The sequence below is a fragment of the Plecotus auritus genome, assembly GCF_963455305.1.
Source record: "Plecotus auritus genome assembly, chromosome: 2".
In the NCBI taxonomy this organism is placed as follows: Eukaryota; Metazoa; Chordata; class Mammalia; order Chiroptera; family Vespertilionidae; genus Plecotus; species Plecotus auritus.
The window spans coordinates 20197816-20224277 of NC_137771.1; the positions used below are offsets into that span (position 1 = coordinate 20197816).

At 52.7% G+C, this 26462-nt stretch overlaps 1 protein-coding gene across 2 annotated transcripts; it reads left to right on the plus strand.

Annotated features, from left to right (window-relative positions):
* Positions 1-1081: 1081 nt before the first annotated feature.
* On the plus strand, positions 1082-20127 carry SERINC2 (serine incorporator 2). Of its 2 annotated transcripts, none has more exons than XM_080654496.1 (10): positions 1082-1145; positions 10294-10455; positions 11284-11474; positions 11884-11963; positions 12421-12558; positions 13497-13666; positions 15279-15369; positions 15714-15855; positions 18474-18680; positions 19553-20127. In XM_080654496.1, the coding sequence occupies exons 2-10, from the start codon at positions 10420-10422 to the stop codon at positions 19686-19688; spliced, it is 1191 nt and encodes a 396-aa protein (XP_080510622.1). In that variant the 5' UTR covers positions 1082-1145; positions 10294-10419; the 3' UTR covers positions 19689-20127. The 2 variants fall into 2 exon arrangements, with proteins under 2 accessions (XP_080510622.1, XP_080510621.1); XM_080654495.1 differs by lacking the exon at positions 1082-1145 and adding an exon at positions 1186-1324.
* The last annotated feature ends 6335 nt before the right edge of the window (positions 20128-26462 follow it).

The window sequence follows — 26462 nt, forward strand, 5'->3', positions numbered from 1 at the left end:
CGTTATTTGTGAGGCCAACATGGAGGCTCACGTTGTAGAAACACAGGGAAGCTGGATCATTCATTCCTCACAGGACCAGGTAGAGGTGGTGGGGGGGATGTTCTCTTCACAGAGGCGATATGGGATGTGAACAAGGCTTCAAAGGGCAGAAATTGGGATAAGGAGGAAGAGAACTTTCACAGAGAAGGACATGGCGTGGGCACCAGCATGGAGGAGGGAAAGTGCAGGGAATGTTTGTGGGGCCCTGGCACGGTGAATGGCGAAGCCTGGCACCGTGAATCACCCAGGGATGCAGTCAGGCGGGATCTTTAGCCCTGGGGCCATCTGCGAGGTGTCTAGATATCCTTTCCTAACATGATCCTGTCTAGGGTTGAGTGAGGAGAGGGCTGGAGGATGAACCTTGAGTAATTCAGAGCCCATTTCTGCGTCCCTTCCACCTACCCCTTTGGGACTGGACTCCCACCTACCCCTTTGGGACTGGACAGTTTGCCAGCAATGTGACTCCCCTTTCCCCCATCTGACCTCCTTAGCTGGGGGCCAGGGTTTGGGCATCTTTCGGAGGGATGAGCCGCTGAACAGGGTGGCTCTGGGGGCATGTTGGTGTGTGGCATCAAGGACTCAGTAGAGATTGAGGGACAGGTGGCTAGGGGGAAGGGCAGCTGACAGGGTGCAAGGCCAGGGTCTCAGATGAAACAGGGAGCTCACATCTGTCAAGCATCTACAGCTGAGGTAGGTATCCTAACTTTACAGATGGAAAAAGTGAGGCTCGGAGAGGTGACTGACTTGTCTGTTTCTCTGTCCGATCATTCATCCTTCCACACTGATGTATTGGGCTGAGAGGTTCTGCGCCAAGCGCGGAGGAATCAGAGGTGACCACCTCTTGGCCTCTGACCCCTGCAGGGGGGCCAGTGCTGTGAGTCACTCTGTGGCCTCGTCCGCATTCGAACCCAGGTCTCAGTATTTCCAAACCCTCACTTGGGACCAGGACACGAGCTCCCGCCTGAGTCCGGTCCGGCTGCCCGGCTCGCGCAGCCGCGGGAAGCACCGCTCCACCCACTTTCCCCACGGGTTCCGCCGGGCGCACCTGCCTAGGTGAGTCCCTGGAGGCCCGGAGCGCACCGGAAAACCGTGGGCAGCTTTGCCAGGTGGGGCGGGGCGGGGCCGGGGCGGGACCATTGGGCCCGGGGCGGAGCCAGGCCGGGGCACCCGGAGCCCGACCGGATCCCGCGGTCCGCGCCCCTTCGCACCCCTTCGCGCCCCGCGCCCCTGACCCGCCGCCGCCGTCATGGGGGCCTGCCTGGGCGCCTGCTCCCTGCTCAGCTGCGTGAGTCCCACCCCAGCGCCCGCCGCGCGCCGCCTGCCACTTTTGTCCTGTTTTCTTCCTCGAACAGTTTCTTCATTTCCCTTCCTTCAAACTTGTCTTTCTGGATCCGCACCCCGCCTCCTCGCCCCGGGTCCCCCTGTCACTCGGTTTCCCTCCCCCCCACTCCACTCCAGCCCTGGCCCCGGGCTACGGAGACAGCTGCAGTCCGGGCCTCGGGTTACCGCGGGGGAGGGGTGGGGCGCGCCGGGGCGGGGGAGGGGAGTGCTCTCCGCGGGCTCCTCCCGGGAACTGGGGAGACTGAGGCTCGGGGCTGGGGTGGGGGTGGGTGTTGCGGCCCCACCGCGCCCGACTTGGAGACGTCCTCCAGGCGCGCGTTTCGTGGTCTGTCTTCCGGACGCTCGGACTCTTTGTGTGCCCTGCCCGGCCCCTGGCTCTCTCTGTCCTGGGTCCTCTGTCCCTCTGCAATCGCTCCCTCAGTCTGTCTGCCCCTGTCTGTCGGCCTCCGTTTGTTCATTAGTATTTATCTGCTATTTGTCTCGGTCCGTTCATTTGTCCGACTGTCTTTGTCCGTCTGTGGCTTCTCCATCTGTCATTGTCTACAGTTCAGAGTCTGTCCGTCTGTCCGCCTGTCCAATGTGCCCTTGTCTCTGCACATTCAGTCTGGCTCAAGCTAACTCCTGGCACTTCTCCAAGGCGCTCCTGCCCCTACACCCACTCTGGGCCCCAGAGCAGAATGGGGAGTGGGCAGGAAGCCCCTGTCTGCCTTTCTAAAATACCGGATGAGGTCTGTTAGGGTTGCCTCCCAGGGCCCAACTCTGGGCTAGAAGACCCAAGAACTGAGGGAGGTTAGGGTGTGTAGGGGGAAGGAGGACCTGGTCGCCTGGGCTCAGGGACCTGGGGGCCAGCCCGCCTCAAGTTTTGGGGCTGCAGCCAGCATAGGGGAGGAGCTTCAGCCAGACCCCAGCGGAGAGGCCCCTGCTCCTTTTCCTTTTCCTAGCTCCCTCCTCTTTTCCTGTTCCCCTCATTAAATCCGAGGTTCATTCAGGCATTCCCCTCCCCCTCTGCCAGACACAAAGAGGAGCAGAGAGGAATAGGGGGAGTGGGGGGTCTGGTGGCTGCTGAATCTCAGGACTTGCTTTCCTTTGTCGTGTGTGTGTGTGTGTGTGTGTGTTCGTGCGTGCATGTGTGTGTGTGTTAGGATGGGGGTGTAGGGGCAGGAGCTGGAGGATCTAGAGATTTACTTTTATGGCCATTTCTTTTGAGAATGATAGCTGTAGAGTGGGTCCCTGGACAGTCTCTTGTCCTCTCTGGGCCTCCATTTCCCCATCTGTGAAATGCACGCCTGTGCACACACAGGAGGAGGAATCTAGAGCTGGTCCCTGAAATCCCTCCCCTCTTATGAAATCAAGGTTTGGGCTGGGTCTCTGGCCAGGAAGAGTTTGCTTCTTGATGGGGGAGGGAGAGTTTCCTAGGAGTTGACCAGGTTTCCATCTGGCTGGGGATAGAGGATGTTGAGGGGAGACCAGCCAATCTCCTGTGCCTTTCTCTCCTAAGGCTGTTGGAAAGATTAAAAAGTGCCCCGCCCAATCCTGGCATTTAGTGCGTGCTCAAAATGGGAGCTCTGGTTACTATCATCTTGGAAAGGTGGGTGGAGATTTCCTCTGGAGCTGAGTGCTGGTCCTGAGTCATGGAATTCTACTATGCTGAGACCAGACGGCACCTGACAGGCCTCCTCTAGAGGAAACTGCAGCACAGAGGGACAGCTGACTTGCCTAAGGTTGCACAGGGAAAGGATGGGGAACTGCAGGGAGGATTAAAATCTGATTTGTAATCCAGACTTCTTCTCCTGTCCTAGCTGCCTGAGGGACAGGGCTGCCCAGGTAGAATAGAGAGTTTCACTTAGTGAGCATCAAATATCTGCAAGGAACCTCCTTTCTGTGGCCTCCCTTGGGGGTTTTGACCTCTGACATTTGCTGCACACCTACTGTGTGCCAGGCACTGTGCTGCGCTCCTCACTCGTGCCATTTCATTGGTTCCCCCTCAGCCCTGTGACATAGTTATCCTGTTTTACAAATAAGGATACCAACAGCAGCTACCATTTACTACATCCTTACCCTAGGCCCAGCACTCACTGCCCAGAGCTGTCCGGTGGTGGCACAGGCCCAGCACTATATATATATATATATATATATATATATATATATATATATATATTGATATATATCCTTTCGTTCTTTCATTCTTTCCATCTTTCCATCTTTTATTGATTTTAGAGAGAGGGAAGAAGGGTGGGGGGAGAGAGAGAAACATCAATGTGAGAGAAACACCGATAGGTTGCCTCCCCTACCTGCCCTGACCAGGGGTCAAATCTGCAACCTAGCTGTGTGCCCTGACTGGGGATGGAACTGATAACCTTGTGGTGCATGGGATGATGCTCCAACCAACTGAGCCCCCCCAGCCAGGGCTGATACATATCCTTCCATGTAACGCTCACAATGACCCCAATGAGGCAGTTCATAGCATTCCCATTTCACAGATGAGGAAACTGGATCAGAGAGGGAAGGTGAATCAGAGAACTGATACCAAGGAAAAGTCAGATTCTAGAACTCTCATTGTGTGCTTTAGCCAATATTTATTCCTTCTGACAATACCACTCATTGATCGACATCATTAGGGTTGTATTTGTTAGATAACCATTTTAATATCCATCCTGATTCTTAAGGCAAATTACCAGCTCGTTGAAGACAAAAAGTATTAAAATAGTAAATTTTACGCTGTGTCTCTTCTGCCACACAGTAACATTGTGCAGTGGGTTTCTACTGGAACCAGTAACAACCTGTTTCAGTGGAGATTTGCCCGACAGGAGTGAAGTTCCCGCAGGGGGTTTTCAGGCATCCTTAGCGGGAACGGGTTGGTGGGGAAGACTTCTCTACCCTTCCATCGTGAGGGTCAGGCATTTGCAGCTCCCCATCATGGTTCTCTCTCGGCTGGAGCTGAGTCCTGGCCTGCAGGAAGTGAGATGGGCCCACAGCGGGTGGGAATCACCAGGCAAGCCAGTGCACGATGGACGGTGAGCAAATATGTGTTTAGGGAGCGCCTTCTGTGTGCGAGGGCGTGTGAAAGGCCTTTGGGTCAGACTGGTTGGACTGAGATCCTGGCTTGGCCTCTTCAGCTACTGGACCGTGGGCAGTCACTTCCTCTCTCCCCTTGTCTGTAAAGTGGGAGGACAATGGTACCTGCCTCTCAGCACTTTGTGAGTATTACTTGGGACTGAGATAAACAGGCCAACATCTTTAGCATGAAGCTGGCTTGTATCGGCCACTCTGTAAAAACCCCAAACACCCCAGGGTGGTAACTTGCTTTAGACCACATTCAAGGAAGTGGTGAGACGGGTAGAACCCAGGGCTGCCTGACCATAGGGCCTGGGCTCTGAGCCATTTTCCTGTCCTGCCCAGGAGCCCATTTTATGAATGAAGAAACTGAGTCCCATGGAGGGGAAAAGAGACTTGTCTAAGGTCATGCTGCAAGTTGGTGGCAGAGCCCTCTATTCTCAGCACTGCAGGGCGGGGGAGGGAGGAAGAGTAATTGTGCTTGAGTAGTTTGGGGCTGACCTCTTCTCCCTCTGTTCTGTCTAGTTCTAGGCTGGCTCATATCTCCAAAGTGGATCCCATCCTTGCTGGGACCAGTTTTTTATTTAATTATGGTAAAATTAAGATAATGTAAATTTTACTATTTAATATTGTTTTAGTCTTCAAGGAGCTTGTCATTTATTTTAAGAAAAATGGGCATTTGCTAAATACAACCCTGATGATATCAGTGAGTGGTATTGTCAGGAGTAAATATTACTGGCTAACGCACACAATGAGAATTCCAGAGTCTGACTTTTCCTTGGTCTCAGTTCTTTGCATTATTGAGAACAACCCCTGACTCTCCCCCTCTGTTCCCGAAGACACTGCACTCCACTCCCTTGATCTGTCTTCCATTCTGTGGCCAAGTGACAGCTCTAAAGTGCAAACCTGGCCCTAGCCAGTTTGGCTCAGTGGATATCGTGTTGGCCCGTGGACCAAAGGGTCCCGGGTTCGATTCCGATCAAGGGCAAGGGCATGTTTCTGGATTGCAGGCTCAATCCCTGGCCCTGGTCGGGGCACAGGTGGTAGGCAACCAATCCATGTGTGTTTCTCTGTTTCTCTCCCTCTCTTCCACTCTCTCTAAAAATCAAAGGAAAAATATCCTCAGGTGAAGATTAACAACAAACCCAAAAACTAAAATGCAAATCTGATGTTGATCTATTCTTTAGCAATGGTTCCCCTTTGCCTGCAGGATACAGGCCAGACTCCTGGGCATGGCCTGCGGGACCCTGGCCATCACCTCTATCACCATTTTAGCTTCTTTTATTGCCCAGCTACCCTGAAAACACAGCGTTCCTCTTAGCTTTGCACATGTTACTCCCTGTGTAGGAATACCCTCTCCTTCCTCACTTGGCTAACTTACTCCTGTTCTTTGAAACCTCTCAGTCCCCTCCTTTTTTTTTTTACTATAGTAAAATATACATAACGTGAAATGTACTATTTATACCATTTTAAGTATACAGTTCAGTGACATTAAGTACCCTTCACACTGTGCAAGCATCACCACCATCCATCTCTAGAACTTTTTCATCTTCCCCCAAACTGAAACTCCTTACCCATTAAACAGTAATTCCTCCCCTCCCTACCCCTAGTTCCTGGTAAGCACCATCCTACTTTCTGTCTCTATGCATTTGCCTTCTCTAGGTACCTCATATGAGTGGGATCCTATGTGTTTATATTTTTGTGATTGGCTTAGTTGACGTAGCATAATGTCCTTAAGGTTCATCCATGTTGAAACATGTATGAGAATGTGATTCCTTTTTAAGGCTGAATTATGTTCCATTGTATGTGTCAACAGTCGACAGTTTGCTTCCGCCTTTTGGCTGTTGTGAGTAATGCTGCTATGAACATGGGTGTACAGGTATCTGTCCGAGTCCCTGCTCTCAGTTCTTTGAATAATACCCAGAAGTGGGGGGCCAGTTTGTTTTAAACAAAACAGCTTTAAACTATGGCCCACGCACGCCCTCAGCTACCTACTCTACCCAGCCAGTGCCCCAGGAATGGTTCTAAGAACCTATGTCCCTGGCTCTAGCGACAGCCAGGAGAATGTGAACTCGGTGACAGCCTCTTTCCGCCATGCCAAACCACGGACAGCTCCAGGGCTGTCCAGCTTGCCTGGGGAGGTAGGGAGCTCCTTGTCAGGGACAGTGTGCAAGCAGCAGAGGATAGCCAGCTGCCTCGCTGCTGATTCGGCATCAGAGGCTGGATTGGTTGAATGCCAGGCAACCTCCAACTAGAAGACGCTAAGACCCAGGGCTTCGTATTCTCCACTCAGAGACCCTGGCTGGTGCTAAGGCCAGTGTTCCAGTGCTTTCCCGTTGCTGCCTTTGCCCTGGGTGCGCTTGGTGGGGGCGGGAGCTGTAATCTTCGTGGGGGAAGTTTTATAGTCGCCTGGGCCTCTCCCATTGCATCATAACCCTTAGCCCAGGCTGCTCTGCAGCCTAGTGACTTGCATCTTTCCTTGTCTCCATAACGTCCATGCAGTAAATGGGCCACCACTGGCCCCTGGGCATTGAGGTCATTTGCAATCTCTTTAGGTTCTAATAACCTCATAAAACCTAAAGCTTTGCGCCTATTTTAGGTTCCCCCCCCCTTAATTAAACATTTTTATTTTTAAATAATAAAACAACCTTTATTGAGGTATAATTTAATTACATTTAGTTACATGGACCCATTTAAGTAGTACCTCCCCATCTGCTCCCTTTAGCAGAGTTAGCCCTCTTAGGGAGTGCCATGACGTATTGCTGAGCATTTCTTTTCAATTTCCCCCTGTTATCTTCCTGGCGTGAGCAAGTGCCACAATGGACTTCCGAGTGTGTGGAGGTGTGCGCATCTGCCCTTCCTCCCACGGCTGGCACTTCTGTAGGAAGAAGTTCTTGTCGGAGAGATCCCCTCAGGTGGCGGACTGTCAGCATGAGTGTTTCAAGGCTGCTTCCGAAGCAGCTGGGGGGCGGGGGAGGAGGGGGGAAGGGGTGCGGCTGGCGGGCGTTTTTTCTCTCCCTGACTTGGTCTCTGGCCACTGGCTGGCTCAGGGAATCCTGAGGTTTCAGGTGTCAGGTACACCTGGATTTTGATTTCCAAAAAACAGAGTGAATTGAAAGGCCAGGCTTCCCGACTGCATTGGGCGGCTTTTCTTACATCTCAAATGTTTTAAGTTGAAATGGCAACAAGACGGAGCCGGGCCCTGCCCTGGGCACTTGGGCACCGGTTCCTGAGGTCAGTTCCTGTTGACCTCCCTTGGTTTTCTCTGGTACGGCGGGATTGCTGTCATCACTGGAGTCTTTTGAAATTAAACCAGGATGCCATCATAAAATCTAAGTTCGTGAGCCCTTGGTGCAGATAAACCTGAGCCGAATCCCAGCTCCGGAGCTTACTTGCTCTGTGACCTCGGTCTTGTTTCCTCTCTGAGTCTCAGTTTCCCCATTTATACCTACATTATAGTGTCAGTGGGTTTAATGTAGATGAGGTGCTTACCACAGTGCCTGGGACTGAGTAACTCTTCATCAAGGGAAGCTAGCACTATTATTGAAGCTCAGCAGTGCTATCCACTTACTGTAAGACTCCTGGCAAGTTTTTTTAAAAAAATATAGTTTATTGATTTCAGAGAGGAAGGGAGAGGGAGAGAGAGAGATAGAAACATCCATGATGAGAGAGACTCATTAATCGGCTGCCTCCTGCACGCCCCCTACTGGGGATCAAGTCCGCAACCCGGGCATGTGTTCTTGACCAAAATCAAACCCAGGACCCTGCAGTCCACAGGCCGACACTCTCCACTGAGCCAGACCAGCCAGGGCATGTTTTTTAACTTCTCTGAGCTCAGTTTCCTCATCTGTAAAACGGGAACTAATAGCCAGCTCTGTCTGATGACCAGAATGCTCTTGTGGTTGGTTTACAGAACATTTTTCTGGCACTTGCTTGCCGCCCGAAACCCAAAAGGTGGCCATGGATAGGAGCCAGGGCTTGAGGTAGGGGCTGCGGGATACAACTCGAAGCTGCTTTGGACATGAGGGAGAATTCACTCCGCAGGCATTTCATTTAGCATTCATGTCCTTGGCTTTGCAGGTGGGAGTTGGGTGGGAAGGAGCAGTTCCAGTCTGGGGGAGAGGGGAGGGGCAGATGGGAAGGCAGAGACACTTCAAGCAGAGTGTGCCTTACACCCAGGACCAGTCCAGAGATCAGGGTGCCGGGTCGCAGAAGAGCAAGGTCCCCTTTTAGCCTGTTCCCCACAAAACCGATCGTTCAGCATTAGGCTGTTCCGGTCCCTCCTGGCTTCAAACCCCTGAGCGGATGCCCACTGCTGCCCAGGCCCTGCCATCCTCATCGACCTCACCACTCACCGCTCGCTGCCTGTCACGAAGCTTTGGGCACAAGGTCCTTCTTTTCGTTCCTCCGTTGCCCAGCTCCTGCCTGCCCCAGAGCCACCCCGGGCTCTGATCCCTGGAGCAGTTTTTCTTCTCCTCTGGTCAGCTCTCGGCTAAATGGTCACTTCTTCAGGGAAGTGACGTGCCACCCCAACTAAACTAGGCCCCCATCTTTCACTGAGGGCAGCACGCACGTTTTCTTCTTTTTTAAAAATTATTTAAAAAAATATATTTTATTGATTTTTTACAGAGAGGAAGGGAGAGGGATAGAGAGTTAGAAACATCGATGAGAGAGAAATATCGATCAGCTGCCTCCTGCACACCCCCTACTGGGGATGTGCCTGCAACCAAGGTACATGCCCTTGAACTGGAATCGAACCTGGGACCCTTCAGTCCGCAGGCTGACGCTCTATCCACTGAGCCAAACTGGTCGGGGCACGTTTTCTTCTTAGCACTTACCAAAACAGTGTAATGATCTGTTGAGTGTCTTTCCTGTCCTTGGAAATCTGCCTTTCTGGACTCCGAAGTGCCTGGCTGAGGAGCTGGGCTGTTGGGGAGAAGATAAACTTCCGCAAAGGCTCGGCAGGTAGACCCAGCTCCCAGAGGGCTGAGGCTCTTAGGGGCACCGCCTGTGAATGGAGTGGCATCCCCAGCCCCTACATGATTTCCGTCAGCCCCAGAGTAGGAAATCCCAGCTACTCCCAGGGCTTCATTCCATTCACTCAACCGGTGTTTGCCACATGCTTGCTGTTTCCTCAGGTCTTCATATGTGTCTGGTGCTACACCAGACACGTTACATTCTTTCACCAGTTGGTCACCAAGCTCCTACTATGTGTCAGGCACTGTTCCGCTTTCTGGGAATACCACAGTGAGCAAAGAAGACAAAAATTCCTGCCGTGGGGGAGCTTACATGCTAGACATGGGAGGCAGGCAAACATCAGTAAACTCTGAACCTTAACAGATGATAGTAAATCCTACGGAGGAAAACGAAAGGAGGAAAGGAAACTGGTATCGCATTCTGACAACTGCCATGTGAGAAGCAGGTGCCCTTCGATTCCTGTTTGCAGAGGAGGACACTGCAGTGCAGAGGGGTTGAATGAGCTGTTTCAGGTCACAGAGCGAATCGGGGATGGAGCTAGACTGCTGGATTTTTAAACATTTATTTTTTTACTACTCTGCCTGCCCCAAGGAAGACACAGTGTGGCACAACTCTCTCTCCGAAGCCACGGTAGCACCTGAGGTTTGAACCTGGCTTCGTTTCCTTGCTGGCTGTGCGACCGTGTGTGCCCCGGCCTCTTCCAGGCTTGGTCTCCTCAGCCTCCCCCTCAGGCTGGGACGTTACGTGGGATCACACTTGCCTGGGGTTGCACAGGCGGCTCGGTGCTGATCTGGAGGCGTCGGAGGGGCAGTGGTGAGTGCTCGGGCGGGCATGGCAGGGAGAGGAGGCGGAGATAAGGGTGATGTCCTGCCCTCCCCGCAGGCCTCCTGCCTCTGTGGCTCTGCCCCCTGCATCCTGTGTGGCTGCTGCCCCTCCAGCCGCAACTCCACCATCAGCCGCCTCATCTTCACGTTCTTCCTCTTCCTGGGGGTGCTGGTGTCCCTCATCATGCTGAGCCCTGGCGTGGAGAGCCAGCTCTACAAGGTGAGCAGCCCAGGGGAGGGGGAGGGAGTCTGGGTGTGTCCAGGGAGCAGCCTGGGGGACCTGCTGCTAAGGGACCAGGCTTGGGGTCCCAGCTCACCAAGAAGAGGTGGGCAGGTGTGTCCCGGGCGTTTCTTCAAGTGGGAAGGAGGGTTTGAGTCTCACATGGGGATAACTGGTTCTCGTAAGCCACGGTCTCCTTGGAAAATCATATTAGTCATTATTGCCCCTAAGACACTGGCCCCGGCAAGCTCTCCCCTCTTTAATGTGCAAGCTCAGTTTGGGGGTCCCGATTCTTCCCTTCATCCAAGTATTAGGCCAGTGTTGTGACACTTTAGTGTGTACACAGGTGTGAATTCCGGGGGCCCGGGAAATGCAGTTTCAGAGCCACCTTAGAGACGCCAGTCCTGTAGGAGACGGGCCTCAGAGTCTCCGTTTCCAGAAGAATCTCAGGGAATCTGGTGTAGGTGGTGGGTGGAGGGCATTTTGGGAAATCCTGCCTTAGACAGAGCCATGCGTTCCTGAGGCTGTGGGCAGGATGACAGGGAAATAAACAGAGAGTAACAAGATGTAACTGGACCGTCTGTGTGTGGGGGTGGGTACGCCTAGGACTTCTGCCTCAGGCGTGGGTAGCTACGGGGATGGCGGTGGGAGGCTCAGCTCCTGTCCTGGCCCCGCCCCTGCTGGGAGGGCCTCCTCCTGGCCCCGCCCTTGCTGGGAGGGCCTCCCTCCCAGCCCCGCCCCTGCTGGGAGGGCCTCCTCAGGAAAGGCCTTGGCAGAATCAGCCCTAGGGAGGGTGGGGCCGTCAAGCGGCACTGTTTGTCTCCACAGCTGCCCTGGGTGTGTGATGAGGGGGCCGGGACCCCCGTCGTCATGCAGAGCCACATCGACTGTGGCTCCCTGCTCGGCCACCGCGCTGTCTACCGCATGTGCTTTGCTACAGCAGCCTTTTTCTTCCTCTTCACCTTGCTCATGATCTACGTGTGCAGCAGCCAGGACCCCCGGGCTGCCTTCCAGAACGGGTGAGTGCTGGGGGGGCCCTTGCACCCCGTCAGGTCCCTCCCGCAGTGGTGCCCCGTCCCCTGCCTGTCTCCAGATATCTCCAGACCCTACAGCACAGAAGGAAGCTCATTTAGTGTTTCCCGTTTCTCAGATGAGGAAATTAAGCTCAGAAAGGGCAGCAACATGCTCAGGCCACACAGCATTTAGTGATGCAGTTGGGGCCAGAACTTGGGTGACCGACCCCCTTACCCCTACTTGGCCCTTCGGGCTTTTTCTAGGGCCAGGACAGATTTCCTGTGCCCACCAGACCATGAGAAAGCCCCTCTTCACTCTCCCAGTACCTGTTTTTGGGGGGTGAGCTTCTGGGGGCTGGGCCTGTCCCTCTAACCCTGTTCCACTGTCCTATCTGTCTGAATCCCCACCCCATAGGTTTTGGTTCTTTAAGTTCCTGATCTTTGTGGGCATCACCGTGGGCGCCTTCTACATCCCCGACGGCTCCTTCTCCAACAGTAAGCATCTTGGTGGGGAGGGTTGGAGGCCACCAGGAGGGATGTGAGGTCCCCAGTGGGAGGAGCACTGGTGGGGCTGCTCTGTGCCCTGGCACACAGACTGCTGACTGGGCCTCGGCTCCTAGTCAGGAGACAGTGCTATGGTGCGTGGCCATATGGCTTTTGGGCAACTTTGGGGACGGGGACGGAGGTACCTGCCTAACCCTGACCCATGCCCTGCCACACTGTCTCGGTGCATGGCTCGGGGCTCTCTGAGAGCAGGGGTTTGCTTTATCTCAGTGTCCCAGTGCAGGGCTTGGCACAAGTGATTGTTGAATGAATACATGTGTGTGAGAGGGAGCCCACGGGACTGTGCCTGCCCCAGGAATCCCAGGGAGCCGGGTGGGTCAGGGGCCCTGGCACCCAGGCTTCTGCCCAGGGTCAGACTGGCTCGCCTCACTCATCTCTCCCCATCCAGTCTGGTTCTACTTCGGTGTCGTGGGCTCCTTCCTCTTCATCCTCATCCAGCTGGTGCTGCTCATCGACTTTGCACACTCCTGGAACCAGCAATGGCTGGGCAAGGCCGAGGAGTGCGATTCCCGCGCCTGGTACGCAGGTCAGTGCCAAGGCTGGCCTCTCGGGGGAGTCCAGGGGTCTTTGAAGCTTGATGAATGCCTGTAGGGCATTGCGAGCAGCCCGTCTTGGTGCAGGAATTGGTCTGTGCAAGGCAGCGGGAGGGAAGGGTGTGTGTGTGTGTGGGCAGCCGATTCCAGGCCAACTTCAGCGGATCAGAGGGGAGAGGAACTGGGGAGGCCTCGGAGGGTCTAGTTCAGCGGTTCCTGAGGAATGGGCCATGCACAGCCAGCCCCGATCAAACTCCAAGTACCACTTGGTCTTTGACACCCAGTGGCAGAAAGGGTCCCAGTTCAATCAACCAGAAAGAAAGGCTCAGTGAGGCGCTGGTTGGTTTTCAGGCCTCTCTGAACTTGCCTTCTATTGGCAGCCAGAGCAGGCGTCAGCAGATTCCACACATATAGTCCACTTAAAAAAAAAGTGTTTATTGATTTCAGAGAGGAAGGGGGAGAGAGAGAGAGATGATGAAAGAGAGTAATCGATCGGCTGCCTCCTGCATGCTCCCCCCTGGGGACTGAGCCTGCAACCTGAGCATGTGCCCTGACCGGGAATGGAACCGTGACCTTCTGGTTCATGGATTGATGCTCAACCACTGAACCACACTGGCTGGACCTAGTTCACTTTTTAAACAATCGTTTTGTATTCATTGTATTTATTTATTTTATTATTATTATTTTAAAAAATCTTTATTATTGAGAGTAGTCATTGCATTTATTTTTATGATGACTTTAATTATGGAAAGTGAATCATATTAGTTCAGGATGGGGCCAAAACTCACAAAGGTGTTGGTGAGTGATGGAAGTTTAGGAGACACTGATGTCATTTCTTGGATGACGAAGCGGAGGCTGGCTCCACAAGCCCCCTGGAGGGAGTGGGGGTCCCTGTGCCTCCTGACCCCCTGCTTGCTGCCCTCCTGCCCAGGCCTCTTCTTCTTCACCTTCCTCTTCTACTCGCTGTCTATTGTGGCCGTGGCCCTGCTCTTCGTCTACTACACCGAGCCCGATGCCTGCTACGAGGGCAAGGTCTTCATCAGCCTCAACCTCACCCTCTGTGTCTGCATCTCCATCATCTCCGTCCTGCCCAAGGTCCAGGTGAGCTTGCCAGGCTCTGCCCGGCTGGAAACCAGGCCCGCTGGTGTGTGGGATGTCTTGTGGGAACCTTGGCATCCTGGGCAGGGCTGGTGGTCACAGAACCTTGGGCTAAGAGTTTGAGCTTCCCAGTCAGCCCCCCTGGGTTAGAGTCTTGGCTCTCACACCTACATTTTAGGTGTCTTTGGGAAAGTGCCTTAACCTCTCGGTGCCTCTCTCTTCTCAAACATAAAATGGGGATAATAATACCTACTATGTGGAGGATTGAGATCATATTTGTGAACACATAGAACAGTGCCTGGCATATATCAGGCATTGGCTATTGTTATCATTATTGGGGCTGTCATTGTTTTTGTGTAAATTGGGAGAACATCACTGAGCAATGATTCTTAGACACCTCAAGAAGTAGGGTTAGGAGGTGCAATTCCAGTTTCTAATCGCAGACCATCTGGGAGAATGAATGGGGGTTCCCAAGTAATTGTTTGTTCTTCAGAAAAAAGCCTTCTGAGTCCAGGGGAACTTCCCAATTTGGGACCTCAGCCACCAGGGGATTCAAAGGCAGCTTAGGTAGTTTTTAGGGGTCTTTAGCAGAACGTTTGGGACCTTTCTGGTCAGAGCCTCCATTTCCCATTGAGAAAACCGAAGCCCAGAGAGGGTGATGCCTCTGTCCCAGGTCACACAGCAATACGTATTTTGCAGCAAATACCTCGTGAGCACGTACTGTGTATCAGGCGCCCTTCTAGATGTTGGGGATACGGCTGTGAGGAAGAGGAGGAAGAATAATTATAATAGCGACAGTTAATACCATCTATCATGTCATTTAGTCCTTGTACCATCATTGTCCCCACTTTACAGGTGAAGAAACAGAGGCTTAGAGGAATAAAGAGACTTGCCTGAGGTCACACGTCTATAAGGGGTGAAGCTGGGATTTGAACCCAGGCAGACTGGCTCCAGAGCCTGTGCTGTTAGTTACAGAGTTGAGATTCATATTTTCAGGCGTGTGTGTGGTGAAGAGTGGGAAAGTATAAGCAATAGACCAGGCAAAGTAAGGTCGTTTTGGATGAGTGCTATGAGGGAAGAAAAAGGGTAGTGCGTTAAAAGGTAGGCAGGGCCAGGGTTGCTGTAGGCAGGATTTTCAGGGCCTTGTTGCGGGTCCTGTTTGAGCCGAGGCCTGAAAGCTAAAGAGGGGCTGCCCGTGCAGGGATCCGGGAAGGAAGATGTCAGGGAGGGGGCACAGGGAGTACAAAGGCCCTGAGGTGGGAGAGGGCTTAGCATGTTCCACGGGCAGTGCGGAGGCCACAGTGGCTGGGGTGTCATCAGCAGGAAGGAGCAGGGGAGGGGGACCAGGTGGAGATGAAGGTGGGACCGACCAGGGAGGGCTTTGATTCAGAGTGTGCAGGGACGCCACCCTTGAAGGGTTCTCAGCAGGGGAGCAAGGGAGAAAGAATTAGGACTCCACCTTTGGGTGGGCTAGGTAAGTGGTGGGTGGCTTGGGTGGTGTGGGGTGGATGGCCCTAAGGTGGTGAGGGTTTCTGAGGTTCCCTGGTGGAGTGTGAGTGGGGGTGGGGTGTCCCCAGGTCTGGCAGGGCTCATACTGATGAGCTGCTCTTACCAGGACGCCCAGCCCAACTCGGGTCTGCTGCAGGCCTCGGTCGTCACGCTCTACACCATGTTCATCACCTGGTTGGCTCTGTCCAATGTCCCCGGTGAGTATGGGCCTGGGTTTGAGGAGGCCTGGTCTTGTTCTTAGGCTAGTAAAGCCCTCTGCGAGGGGGCGGTGGGGGGAGACACTGGGGACCCTTACAGGTGACAGGGACATCCCAGCCCAAGCCCAGTCTGAAGCTTAGTCTTTAAGGAAAGTGAGAGGACCCCATCTGTTCCTGGAGCTGTTTGTCGTTTTGTCTGCTAAGTGCTATCTGACGCTGGGACTTGGATGGTGGGTTCCGTGTCTGTCTGTCCATTTGGGTTGGCTCTCTGCCCATCCTCAGGGCTAACGGGCTCCTCAGACCTGGCCTGCATGGGCTGAGGGTGACCATGCTCCTATCCCCAGACCAGAAATGCAACCCCCACCTGCTGACATTCTTGGACAATGGGACGATCCTGGCAGGCCCTGAGGGCTACGTGACCCAGTGGTGGGACGCGCCAAGCATCGTGGGTCTCATCGTCTTCATCCTGTGCACCTTGTTCATCAGGTAGGGCAGGGGTCTGGGTCCTGGGGAGGGATCATGATTGGGAGGCCCAGAGCTGGAAGAGAACGGAAGATGTGGGAGCCGAGACACCAGGCTGGAGGCAGCATGTCCAGCCCTTGCACTGTGCGGAAACTGAGTCCCTCAGAGGGCACAGTGTGATTGGCAGCCGAGGCGGGGCTGAACCCTGCCTCCTGGCCCTGGGCCCTTTCCTGCACACGGGGCTGCTATGTGCCAGCTCAGTTGGCAACTGTGGGGTCAGGGAAAGAGCCTGGACTGGGCCAGTGGGTCCATCTGTCACTCACCTGCTGTGGCCTTGGGTAAGTGGCTTTCCCTTCCTGAGCTTCCGTTTCCTCCTCAGTAAAAGGGTAATGATAGCCTCTAGTGCCCAGGGTGGCTGGGACCCCACAGTCTCCCTGAGAGGGAGCAGCTCCTACATAAGATCACATGACAACTTGTTTTAAAGGGGCGTCTTAGCCAGTGCTTATCAGTGTGAACTCTGGAGCCAAGACCGCCTGCGTTTGAGCCCAGCACTGGCACTAACTAGCAGTGCGATTTTGGAAGAGTCACTTAACCTTTCTGTGCCTCAGTTTCCTTGTCTGGAAAATAGAAATAAAAATAGTACCTACCTCAGTAGATTGTTGTAGGGTTATAGGTGGGTTAATATGTAGAAGGCACTTAGAAAAGAACTTGGCAAGTAATAGGCACCAAATAAATGTTTGCTGTTATTACCAATAACTTGGAACATTTGCACAGCTGGGTGGCTGTTTTGTACGAGTCACTAGATGGTGAGCTCAAGTATAGCTGTGTTTACACGGAATCTGGCAGACTCCGTGCTGGCTCTGGGGCCAGCATTTCTGCAGGCACCACTTTCTTTGCCTGCCCTTTCCTCCTTGGAGGCAACCTCTGGGCCACACCTCCTCCAGGCCCCGGGCTAGAACTTTCTGAGGCCGTTTCATAATACCCTCTTTCAGAATATTTTCTCCGAGTCAAGTTTGGGCAGTTTACAAACATCTCTCGTCTTTGTCACCTCATTTGATTCCTTTTCTAATCTGGAAAGGCCCCTGTCACGTCCATTTTAAAAAAAAAAAATAATATTTTTTATTGATTTCAGAGAGGGAGAGCGAGATAGAAACATCAATGATGAGAGAGAATCATCGATTGGCTGCCTCCTGCACACCCCCACTGGGGATTGTGCCCGCAACCCAGGCATGTGCCCTTGACCAGAATCGAATCCAGGACTCTTCAGTCTGCAGGCCGACGCTTTATCCACTGAGCCAAACCAGCCAGGCCTGTCACGTCCATTTTGGAGGAAACTGAGACTCAGTGTTGGGCAGCCACTTGTCTGAGGCTGTGAGCACACAGTGGCCGTGGGGCTTGAGCACACTCCCTCCCCAGCCCCTCCGGGCACCTGGCTTCCTCAGGCTTCTCACACTCATACCTCCTGGCCTGAGGTCACTGGGCAGCACCTCTGAGAACCATGGGGGCTGTGTTCTTAGCTCTCAAAACACAGGCAGTGCCTGGCCAGCGTGGTTCAGCTGTTGAGCGGCGACCTATGAACCAGGAGGTTAGGGTTTGATTCCCAGTCAGGGCACGTGCCCCTCGCAGTAAAGAGGCCTGCAGGAAGCAGCCAATCAGAGATTCTCTCTCATCATTGATGTTTCCATCTCCCTCTCCCTTCCTCTCTGAAATCAGTAAAGACATATATATGTGTGTGTGTGTGTGTGTGTGTGTGTGTGTGTGTGTGTGTATTAAAAGCATTAATGAAAAAGAAAACACACACAGGAAGCAAAGAAGCATAAGCAGCCAGGAAGCAGGGGCCATGATGGCCTTCACCCCAGCTAGATCCCCGCCATGTGGGCTTATGTGTGCAGTTTGTAGGAGGGGGGCCAGCTGCAGCTCAGCAAGGGGTGACCTCAGTTTGAGGTGTGGCTGGAATCCAGGTCTCCTTTCACTTTTTTCCCAAATACCATTAGATTTTCAAAATTGTCTATGTGTCTCAGACTAGTATTACTGTTAAAAACATCAAGACCTCATTATAGAAAAGCAATGACCGAAAAATCATTACTATTATTATTTTTAAAATTATAAACATGAAGAAAGGGGAGGTAATTGGTGAAGCCACTTACCTAAAACTAATAAAAGGAAAACAAACTTAATAGCAAGTGAGCATGGTTAATTACTAACATTATTAATAAATGTAGGACCTGGTATGATGCTTTGCAGCACTAGGTGCTCAATACATGTTAAGGGAAATGGCAACTAAACCACCAGAATAATAGAGGCAGTTTATTTATTTATATTGTACCAGGCACAGTGCTAGGGACTTTACACCATTATTCCATTCCATCCTCCCAGCAGCACTGTGAGGGGGGTACTGCTGTCCCTGATTTTATAGACAAGGAATCAGAAACTCAGAGAGGGGGGCCTTGCCCAAGTTCACACAGGGGGTGGGGGTTGAGTTGAGAATCAAAGCAGTTTGTTATCTCCTGGTCCCAGGACCTAAGCACCAGATCCTGGGCCCTCAAGGCTCTGGGACCATCATGCCCGTTGTTATGACCAATGCCATGGCGCATGAGGCCCCCTGGCACTGCCCACCTGCCCACCTCCTCCCTCCCCTGCAGTGTGCGCTCCTCGAACCACCGGCAGGTGAACAGTCTGATGCGGACTGAGGAGTGCCCGCCCATCCTGGAGGGCACGCCGCAGCAGCAGGCAGCAGGCCAGGCCTTCGACAATGAGCAGGACGGCGTCACCTACAGCTACTCCTTCTTCCACTTCTGCATGGTGCTCGCCTCCCTGCACATCATGATGACGCTCACCAACTGGTACAGGTGCGTGCAGCCTGGCCGGGCATGGAAGAGCCCGCAGAGCCCGGCCACACAGCTCCCCTCCTCAGGCCCCTCACTGAGGGTTAGGAAAACCGGCTCAAGACTTGGGCATGGAGGCATCTCTCCAGGACCCTCCATGGAGCCTGCCCCATCCGTGACCCAGTTTCCCTGCCAGTGCCTTAGACTGCTCAGCTCCTGGTACCTCCACTGAAAAGTGGAGATCACGGGAGGTGGGGCTGGGCCTGTGCGGGCAGACTGGGCTTACAGGTCGGTGTGGTAATTTGGATTGTGGGGTCAGACCTAGGACTCATGGTTGGAGGGTTAGGATTAGGGTGTGGATGTCAGAATCAAAGTCACAGGGTTAGAATAGGAGTAATGAAGTCAAGAGTTGGGATTGGGGCCATATAAATCACAAATTTGGTCATTAGGGGGCCAGAAAGACAAGTCAAAGAGCTAAGATAAGAGTAACAAGGTCAGGGGCCAGGACTGTGGTCACAGGGCCCAGGGTCAGAATTGAGGTCAGATATCAAAACTGTGGTCATAAAATCAGGGATCAGGGGTGGGGTTACAGGATTGAGGGTCAGGGTCAAGGTTAGAGGTCAGGACTAAGGTCTGGAAATCCAGGAGTCAGGTCGCTATATTAGTCGAGGACTGAGGTCAAGATTGGAACTGAGATCAGGATCAGGTCTGTAGTACAAGGTCAAGAGCTGTGTCTAGAGACTTAAGACCAAGTGTCAAAAATATCAGAGATGGGGACTAGAGTTACAGAATAAGAGTCAAAGTTGAAGTCAGGAGTCACAGCTGGGTCATAAGGTCAGGCCAGGACTGAGGTCATAAGATTGGGCCAGGCTCACTGGCATGATGGTGTGTTCCAGACCCGGTGAGACCCTGAAGATGGTCAGCACCTGGACCGCTGTGTGGGTGAAGATCTGTGCCAGCTGGGCCGGGCTGCTGCTCTACCTGTGGACCCTGGTAGCCCCCCTCCTCCTGCCCAACCGGGACTTCAGCTGAGACAGCCCCTGCAGCCTGCCCACCTGATGCCAGGCTGACTCTGCCCCGCCTCCAGCACTTGCCCCTGAGCTGTGTGCCTTATTCTCAGTGCCTCCGGGGATGAGGAGCTCAGGCTCACATCTGAGCCCCTTGGCTTACACCTCTGCTACCCCAGACCATGGGACTTCCTCTCCCTTTCCCCTGTCCCCCATCACCCACACTCACCTTCTTGGGGAAAAAAGGGCCCTTTGTTCCCAGGCTCCCCAGGAGAGGGACCAGAGGAGAGAAATGCTCAGAGCTGCCCAGAGGGCGGGAGCATGCGCTATGATGGGATGCCCAGCACTGAGGCGTTGGTATTCCTGACCACACCCCCTGGGCGCCCCGTCACCCTCCTCGACTCCGTGCCTTACAGAGTCTCTAAGACTTTGCCCAATAAAGAAGCCAGAGTGTGTGCCTCCCGTGTTGTCTGCCCCTCACCCTCAGTGCAGTGCCCATCCCATCTGGGGTCAGGGTGGGGGCTGGGGATGGAAGGTCAGGGCTGAGGGGCCAGACCAAGAAGGGCCAGACAGAGGGGCCTGGGCCGTGTCCTCTGGGTCACGGGGAGCCTGGGGTGGGGGCTATAGAGGAAGGAGGGGCTTTGAACAGAGAGACTCTGGGGGTCATGAAACGGGGCCTGGAGCAGTGCCCACATGAGGAGGCGTGGTGAGGCCAGAGTCAGGTGGAGTGGGGGCCGTCGGAGGTGGCTGAGAGGGCTGTCTTTAGGGCCTTACCAGTGTCTGCCCTGAGGTTCTGCCACCTCTGACCTGTCTCCAGGTCGTCACCATCTCCCCTTCTTCCTGCCATAATCTAGACCAGTGGTTGCCAACTGGTGGTCCACAGACCACTGGTGGTCCATAAGGTCTGAAAGGTTGGCGACCTCTGGTCTAGGCACCTGCTCTGGGCCAGGTGCCGTGGGGAATGAGGAAGAGCATGCTCGGGAATGGCCGGGATCCCGCTGAACCTCAGAGGCCATGGGGGATGCCCCGAACCTCTGTGTGGTTCAAAGTCAATTGTACTAATAAGTTTGCTATAGGGATGAAAGCTCCTTGCTCCAGGCTGTGTGCACAGGAACCATTCAACAAACATTGGCTCCTGTTATCATTTTTCTCCCACCACCTATCATTCACACACATACCCGCAGATGAAAATCCACATACATAGATTCCCAACCATGGATTAAAAACATACACAGAAAGAAATTTATAAGAGAAAAGAAAGATGGAACCCCTGACTCCTCAGTCTTCTCTGACCCCCAGTCTAAATAAGGGCCCCTATTTCTCTAAGTGAACTCTCTATTTCCCCGCATAGCCTTCATTACTGTACTAGAGGCCCGGTGCACAAAATTTGTGCACAGGGGCGGGTGGGTGTCCCTCAGCCCAGCCTGCACCTTCTCGCAATCTGGGACTACTGGCCTCTAACCACTCGCCTGCCTGCCTGATCGCCCCTAACCACTTTGCCTGCCTGCCTGATCACCCCTAACCACTTGCCTGCCTGCCTGATCGCCCCTAACCACTCTGTCTGCCTGATTGCTCCTAACCACCTCTGCCTGGCTGATCGCCCCTAAGCACTCTGCCTACCTGCCTGATCACCCCTAACCGCCTCTGCCTGCCTGATTGTCCCTAAGCACTCTGCCTGCCTGCTTGATTGCCCCTAAGCACTCTGCCTACCTGCCTGATCACCCCTAACCACCTCTGCCTGCCTGATCACCCCTAACTGCTTGCTGGGGGGTGGCCGGCTGGGTGATGGGCCATGGTCATTCTGGTCTCTGGTCATTCCACTGTTTCAGTTGCTGGGCTATTATTATATAGGATGTGATGATCGTATCCATGTGTGTGATTATCACTGTATTGTCTGACTACCCCAAAGAGCAACGAGGGTGAGAACCTCCCCTTATTAATAGTATATCGTTTCCCTGGGGCTTAGAGCCTGATACAAAGAAGGTGCTCCCTAAGGGGTGAGTGGAGAGACTGACTGACCACCGGAATGAATATTAGTTGATTCTGGAGCAGCCACAGGAAAGCCCAGGGCTGAAGAGTTTATAGCAGAGGACGAGGGGGAGGAGTCAGAGGCCCGGGTTCTCTTCCTGAATGTGCTGGGTCAGAGGAAAATTGTGAAAATGGCTTTGAAGCTGAGACCTGCAGAATAGTTGGGGTGCAGAGCATGGGAGAGTGGCGGGGGCAGGGAGCTGCATTGAGAGGCCCTGCAGTGAGAGGACAGGACCGTCATGATGGGGGGTGAAGTGGCAGAGGTGGGAAGGCCCAGGTATGGAATTCAGAGGTCACAGACTAGAGACCCAAAGGCTTGTCTGCTTTGGCCCTCACTGTGTTTAAAACAAGAACCTCACAAAGATTGTGGTGCCATGCCATGGAACACACCCTCCATCCACTCCAGTTCCCACGCTCCTCCACTCGCTGCTTCATCACTTAAGTGACTCACCTGAGTCACCCACGAGGACATCTGAGCTTGCAGCCCTGATGTAGGGTCAGGTAGGCTGTGGGCTGAGCATGAAGAGGCCTGAGACCTGCCCACCATCCTCTGAAAGGCCTTAAGGGCTGTGAGCTTGGTCTGCCTCAGCCTTTCTCTGGTCTGTTTCCCAAGGAGTCCCAGGCTGGTGAGTCCTGGCTTGGGAGAGTGAAAGGGCCTTGAGGTTGGGGGGGGCGGGGGCGGGCGGGGGTGAGTATACGGTGGTGGTCAGATCCTGAGCCTGGAGCCTGGCAGGCCTGACTCCAATTGCCGACCTCTCTGAGCTTCAGCTTCCTTACCTGTGAAGGGATGATGAGTCCCTCCTGCACAGGGTGTGGGATAAGTCTTGTTTGACTTTGATATGAGCAGTTCTGGAAAGCCCACTCATGTACTCATTTGTTCAACATGCCAGAGTGCAAGAGTTTAGCTATGTGTACAGTTTATTTTTATTTTATTTTTAAAATCCTCACCCGAGGATATTTTTCCATTGTTTTTTTAGATAGAGTGGAAGAAAGAGGGAAAGACAGAAAGAAATATTGATGTGAGAGAAACCCATCGATTGATTGCCTCCTGCACGGGCCCTGACCAGGGCCCAGATGGGGAAGGAGCCTGCAACTGAGGTATGTGCCCTTGACAATAATCGAACCTGGCACCCTTCGGTCCGCAGGCCGACACTCTATCCACTGAGCCAAACCAGGTAGGGCCCAAGTGTATAATTTAGAGGGAACACAGTTCATAAGAGAACCCTCACTTCGGACACCAACTGCAAATTCAGAGGTTTCCAAAACCACCTTACGTTCTGTTAGTCACTAGAAGAACTCATGGAGCTCATTGAAAGCTATTACACCCACAGTTAACAGTTTATTACAGGGAAAGAACAGAGATTAAAGTCAGTCAAGGGAAGATGTACAGAGTGGCATCTGGGGAAGCATTAGAAGCTGCGCCTTCATTGTCCTCTCCCGTGAAGTCAGGATGCATTAATTTCCTTGCAGTCATCAGCAGCGACCTGCACGGAGCACCACCACCAAGGGCAGCTCACCTGAGCCTCAGTGTTCAGAGTTTTGATTGGGCTTCCATTAGGTAGGCATGATTGATGGATTGATGATTGGTTGATTTCAGTCTCTAGTTCAACTGATACCACGTGATCCAACCCTCTCTCCCCCAATTCATGTGGTGGTTCTTTCTGGTGTGGCCACCCCCCACCCTAAATTACATTGTTCCTACCTGGATTCCTTGCTGGGAGCTGAGGGCAAAGGTCAGACCTCTCTATGGCAAGGTTTAATTTGATTTTTTTTCCAGCTTTATTGAGATATAATTGATGCATAATGTGTAAATTTCAGGTTTACAATCTGTTGATGTGACACATTTATAAATTGCAAAATGATTACTACCATAGTTTAGCTACCATCTCCATCCCATCACATGCTTACTGTTTTGGTGTGTGGAGAGAACATTTAACATCTCTCTTAGCAACATTCAAGTACATGACACAATATTATTAGCTATAATCACTATGTTGTACTTTAGATTTTCAACCTTGTTAATCTTTTTGTTTTGTTAATCCTTACCCGAGGATATTTTTCCATTGATTTTTAGAGAGCGTGGAAGGGAGAGGGAGAGACAGAGAAAAACACTCAAGTGAGAGAGACACATTGATTGGTTGCCTCCTGCACACACCCTGACCAGGGCCAGAGAACCTGCAACCAAGATACGTGCCCTTGACCAAAATCAAACCCAGGACCCTTCAGTCCGCAGGCTGACGTTCTATCCACTGAGCCAAACTGGCTAGGGCTCAACCTCGTTAATCTTATAACTGGAAGTTTGTACCCTTTGACTAATATCTCCCCATTCCCCCCATCTCCAGCTGCTGGTAACTGTTAACTTCTTCACTGTGTACAAGGTCAGCCTGGAGATGAGATGTGACTTCTGCACGTTGGAAGATCCCAGGGAAGCCACCTTACCTCTGCCCTGAGGGGTCTGGGGCTGGCAGGCTGGGAACCTAGGGTAACCAGAGCTAACGTTGATTGAAGGTTCCTTAGGTGTCAGCACTGGCTCAGCCCTTTCCATGCATTATTGATCCAACCCTCCCACCTTTACACAAGGAAGAATATTCATGGCTTCATTTTTGGAGAGAATACCAAAGCAAGGAGAGGTTGGTAGCTCACCTAAGGCACACAGATAGTAAGGAACTGAGCCTAGGATTTGGACACAGGTCTGGGTGACACCTAAGTCCACACTCTCTGCTATCCTGCCTCCTATATTTAAAAGCATGGGTTTGGATTCAAATATAATGGGTTCAAATTCTGGGCTCGGCCACTTATGGGCTGTGTGACCTTGGCCAGGCCAGGGGTCCTCGCTGAGCCTCAGTGTCCTTATTGACAACTGTTAGGATGTCCCCTCAGTGCCCTATCTCTCCTGTTAGGCTCCGGACTCTGTTGAGGTTATTTACGTGACTCCCCCACACGACACGGCATTCCTGGAGGGGAGGACTCATATCTATGTGTTCATCCACTTCTACCTGCCACACTGCCTGGCACAGAGCAGGCGTCTGTAAATGTTTGCCGTTATGGAAGTACACAGGAACATGCTGCCAAAAGACCAGCGACCAGTCCTGTGGAGCCGGCAGAGGGCGGGTGCCCCGTGTGGGAGGATCCCTCGTGTGAAACCCGCCCTGGGAGCCTGGTTACATATAAGTGGAAAACATGGACCTTACCCCTAGAGGGCCTGGCTGGGTTTTAGACCAATGTCTTGCCTTGCAGTTTGACGTTGAACAGGGGCATAATTCTTCTGGCCTTGCTTTTCCCGCTAGGAAAATAAGACTATTGAACTGTTTTGTTTTTTTTAAAATATATTTTATTGATTTTTTTGCAGAGAGAGGAAGGGAGAGGGATAGAGAGTTAGATACATCAATCAGCTGCCCCCTGCACACCCCCTACTGGGGATGTGCTCGCAACCAAGGTGACATGCCCCTGACCGGAATCGAACCTGGGACCTTTCAGTCCGCAGGCCGACGCTCCATCCACCGAGCCAAACTGGTTTTGGCAGACTGTTGAACTGTTAAAGCCTGCTTTCCCATCTTGGCCGAATGGCCCTGGGAGCTCTGGTCCTGGTCCACACAGAGGAAGTGTCTGATGGTCTTTTTTATTAACTCCTTCTCTCTGATCTTGATGGCCTATTAATCCCTCAATTCCCCCCATCACGTGTGTGCACATATGATCCACAGGCACAAATGCAGAGACATGCAAATATGTACATAGCACATACATATGTGTGGGCACATGTGTGCATACAAACACACACATGCATGCACATGGTGATGAATATGATGGACGGCCACTCAATATCAATTCACCCCTCCTCTCTGGGCCTGCCAGCAGGGGCTAGAAAGCTGAAACTGTATTTTCCAGACTCCCTTTCAGTTAGAGCTAGAGTTTTGGGTGTGACTTAGGTTCAGCCAATTGAGAAACTAACGTGACCTTTGGAAGGTGTGAGTTTCTGCAGATAAATGTTATCTTCGGGCCTTTGTTTTTTTCTGTGGCCATTTCCAGAGTGTGAGCACCAGGTTCCGAAGGGTAAGAGGCGGGGCTGGCGGTGCCCCCGGGTTGTGGCAGGTGTGGCTCTGCAGTGGCTGCAGCAGGGCCTCCCAGAGGCTTCTGGTGGCTCCCACACGGACAGTGAGCATTTCCGGCCAGGGCAGCTCCCTCGGTAGCACTCTTCTGTGGTGTGATTTTTGGAGTTATTCCTGAAAGCTCAACCTTAAATTTGTTTCTTTCACATCTCCGGATTATTTATAACACATAACACATAACACTAACATTCCTTCCTGTTTAAACCCGCTGGAGTCTGTTTTCTGTTCTCTGCACCTAAATCCTTCAGGTTTTAGCTCAGATGTCCTGAGTTCGGAAGGGGCTTGGAGTGTTTGAGGAAAAGCAGCCAGGACAGCCTGAGAAAGGGGGAGAGGTGGAAGACATAGGCTGGGTCACACCTTGTATTGTGTGAAAATTAATAAAGGGAAACTTCGCTAAAATGGAGACCGGAGGCCAGAAGGGGGCGCTCTCACACAGTACCACTTCATGTCAATTGCAGGAAGAATTGTCACACTCTAGAATAGAATAGTTAATAGCAAAAAATGATCAATTATAGACCCCAACAGGAAATGATGGACATTGCATCTCCTACAAGAACTTGACAACCCCAGCAACTCAGCCAATGAGAAACCACCACTTCCCTGAACTCTGTTTTCTCCAATGGATTTTCTTCAAGAACAACCCCTCCCCACTGTCTTGTTTTTCT

What these genes read in the sequence shown, in the direction of transcription:
- SERINC2 (XM_080654495.1), top strand. Translation starts at nt 1,286, where the DNA reads ATGGGGGCCTGCCTGGGCGCCTGCTCCCTGCTCAGCTGC. An exon ending in TGGAGAGCCAGCTCTACAAG is followed by an intron (nt 10,456 to 11,283) that starts GTGAGCAGCCCA and finishes TTGTCTCCACAG; the next exon opens with CTGCCCTGGGTGTGTGATGA. An exon ending in CGGGCTGCCTTCCAGAACGG is followed by an intron (nt 11,475 to 11,883) that starts GTGAGTGCTGGG and finishes CCCACCCCATAG; the next exon opens with GTTTTGGTTCTTTAAGTTCC.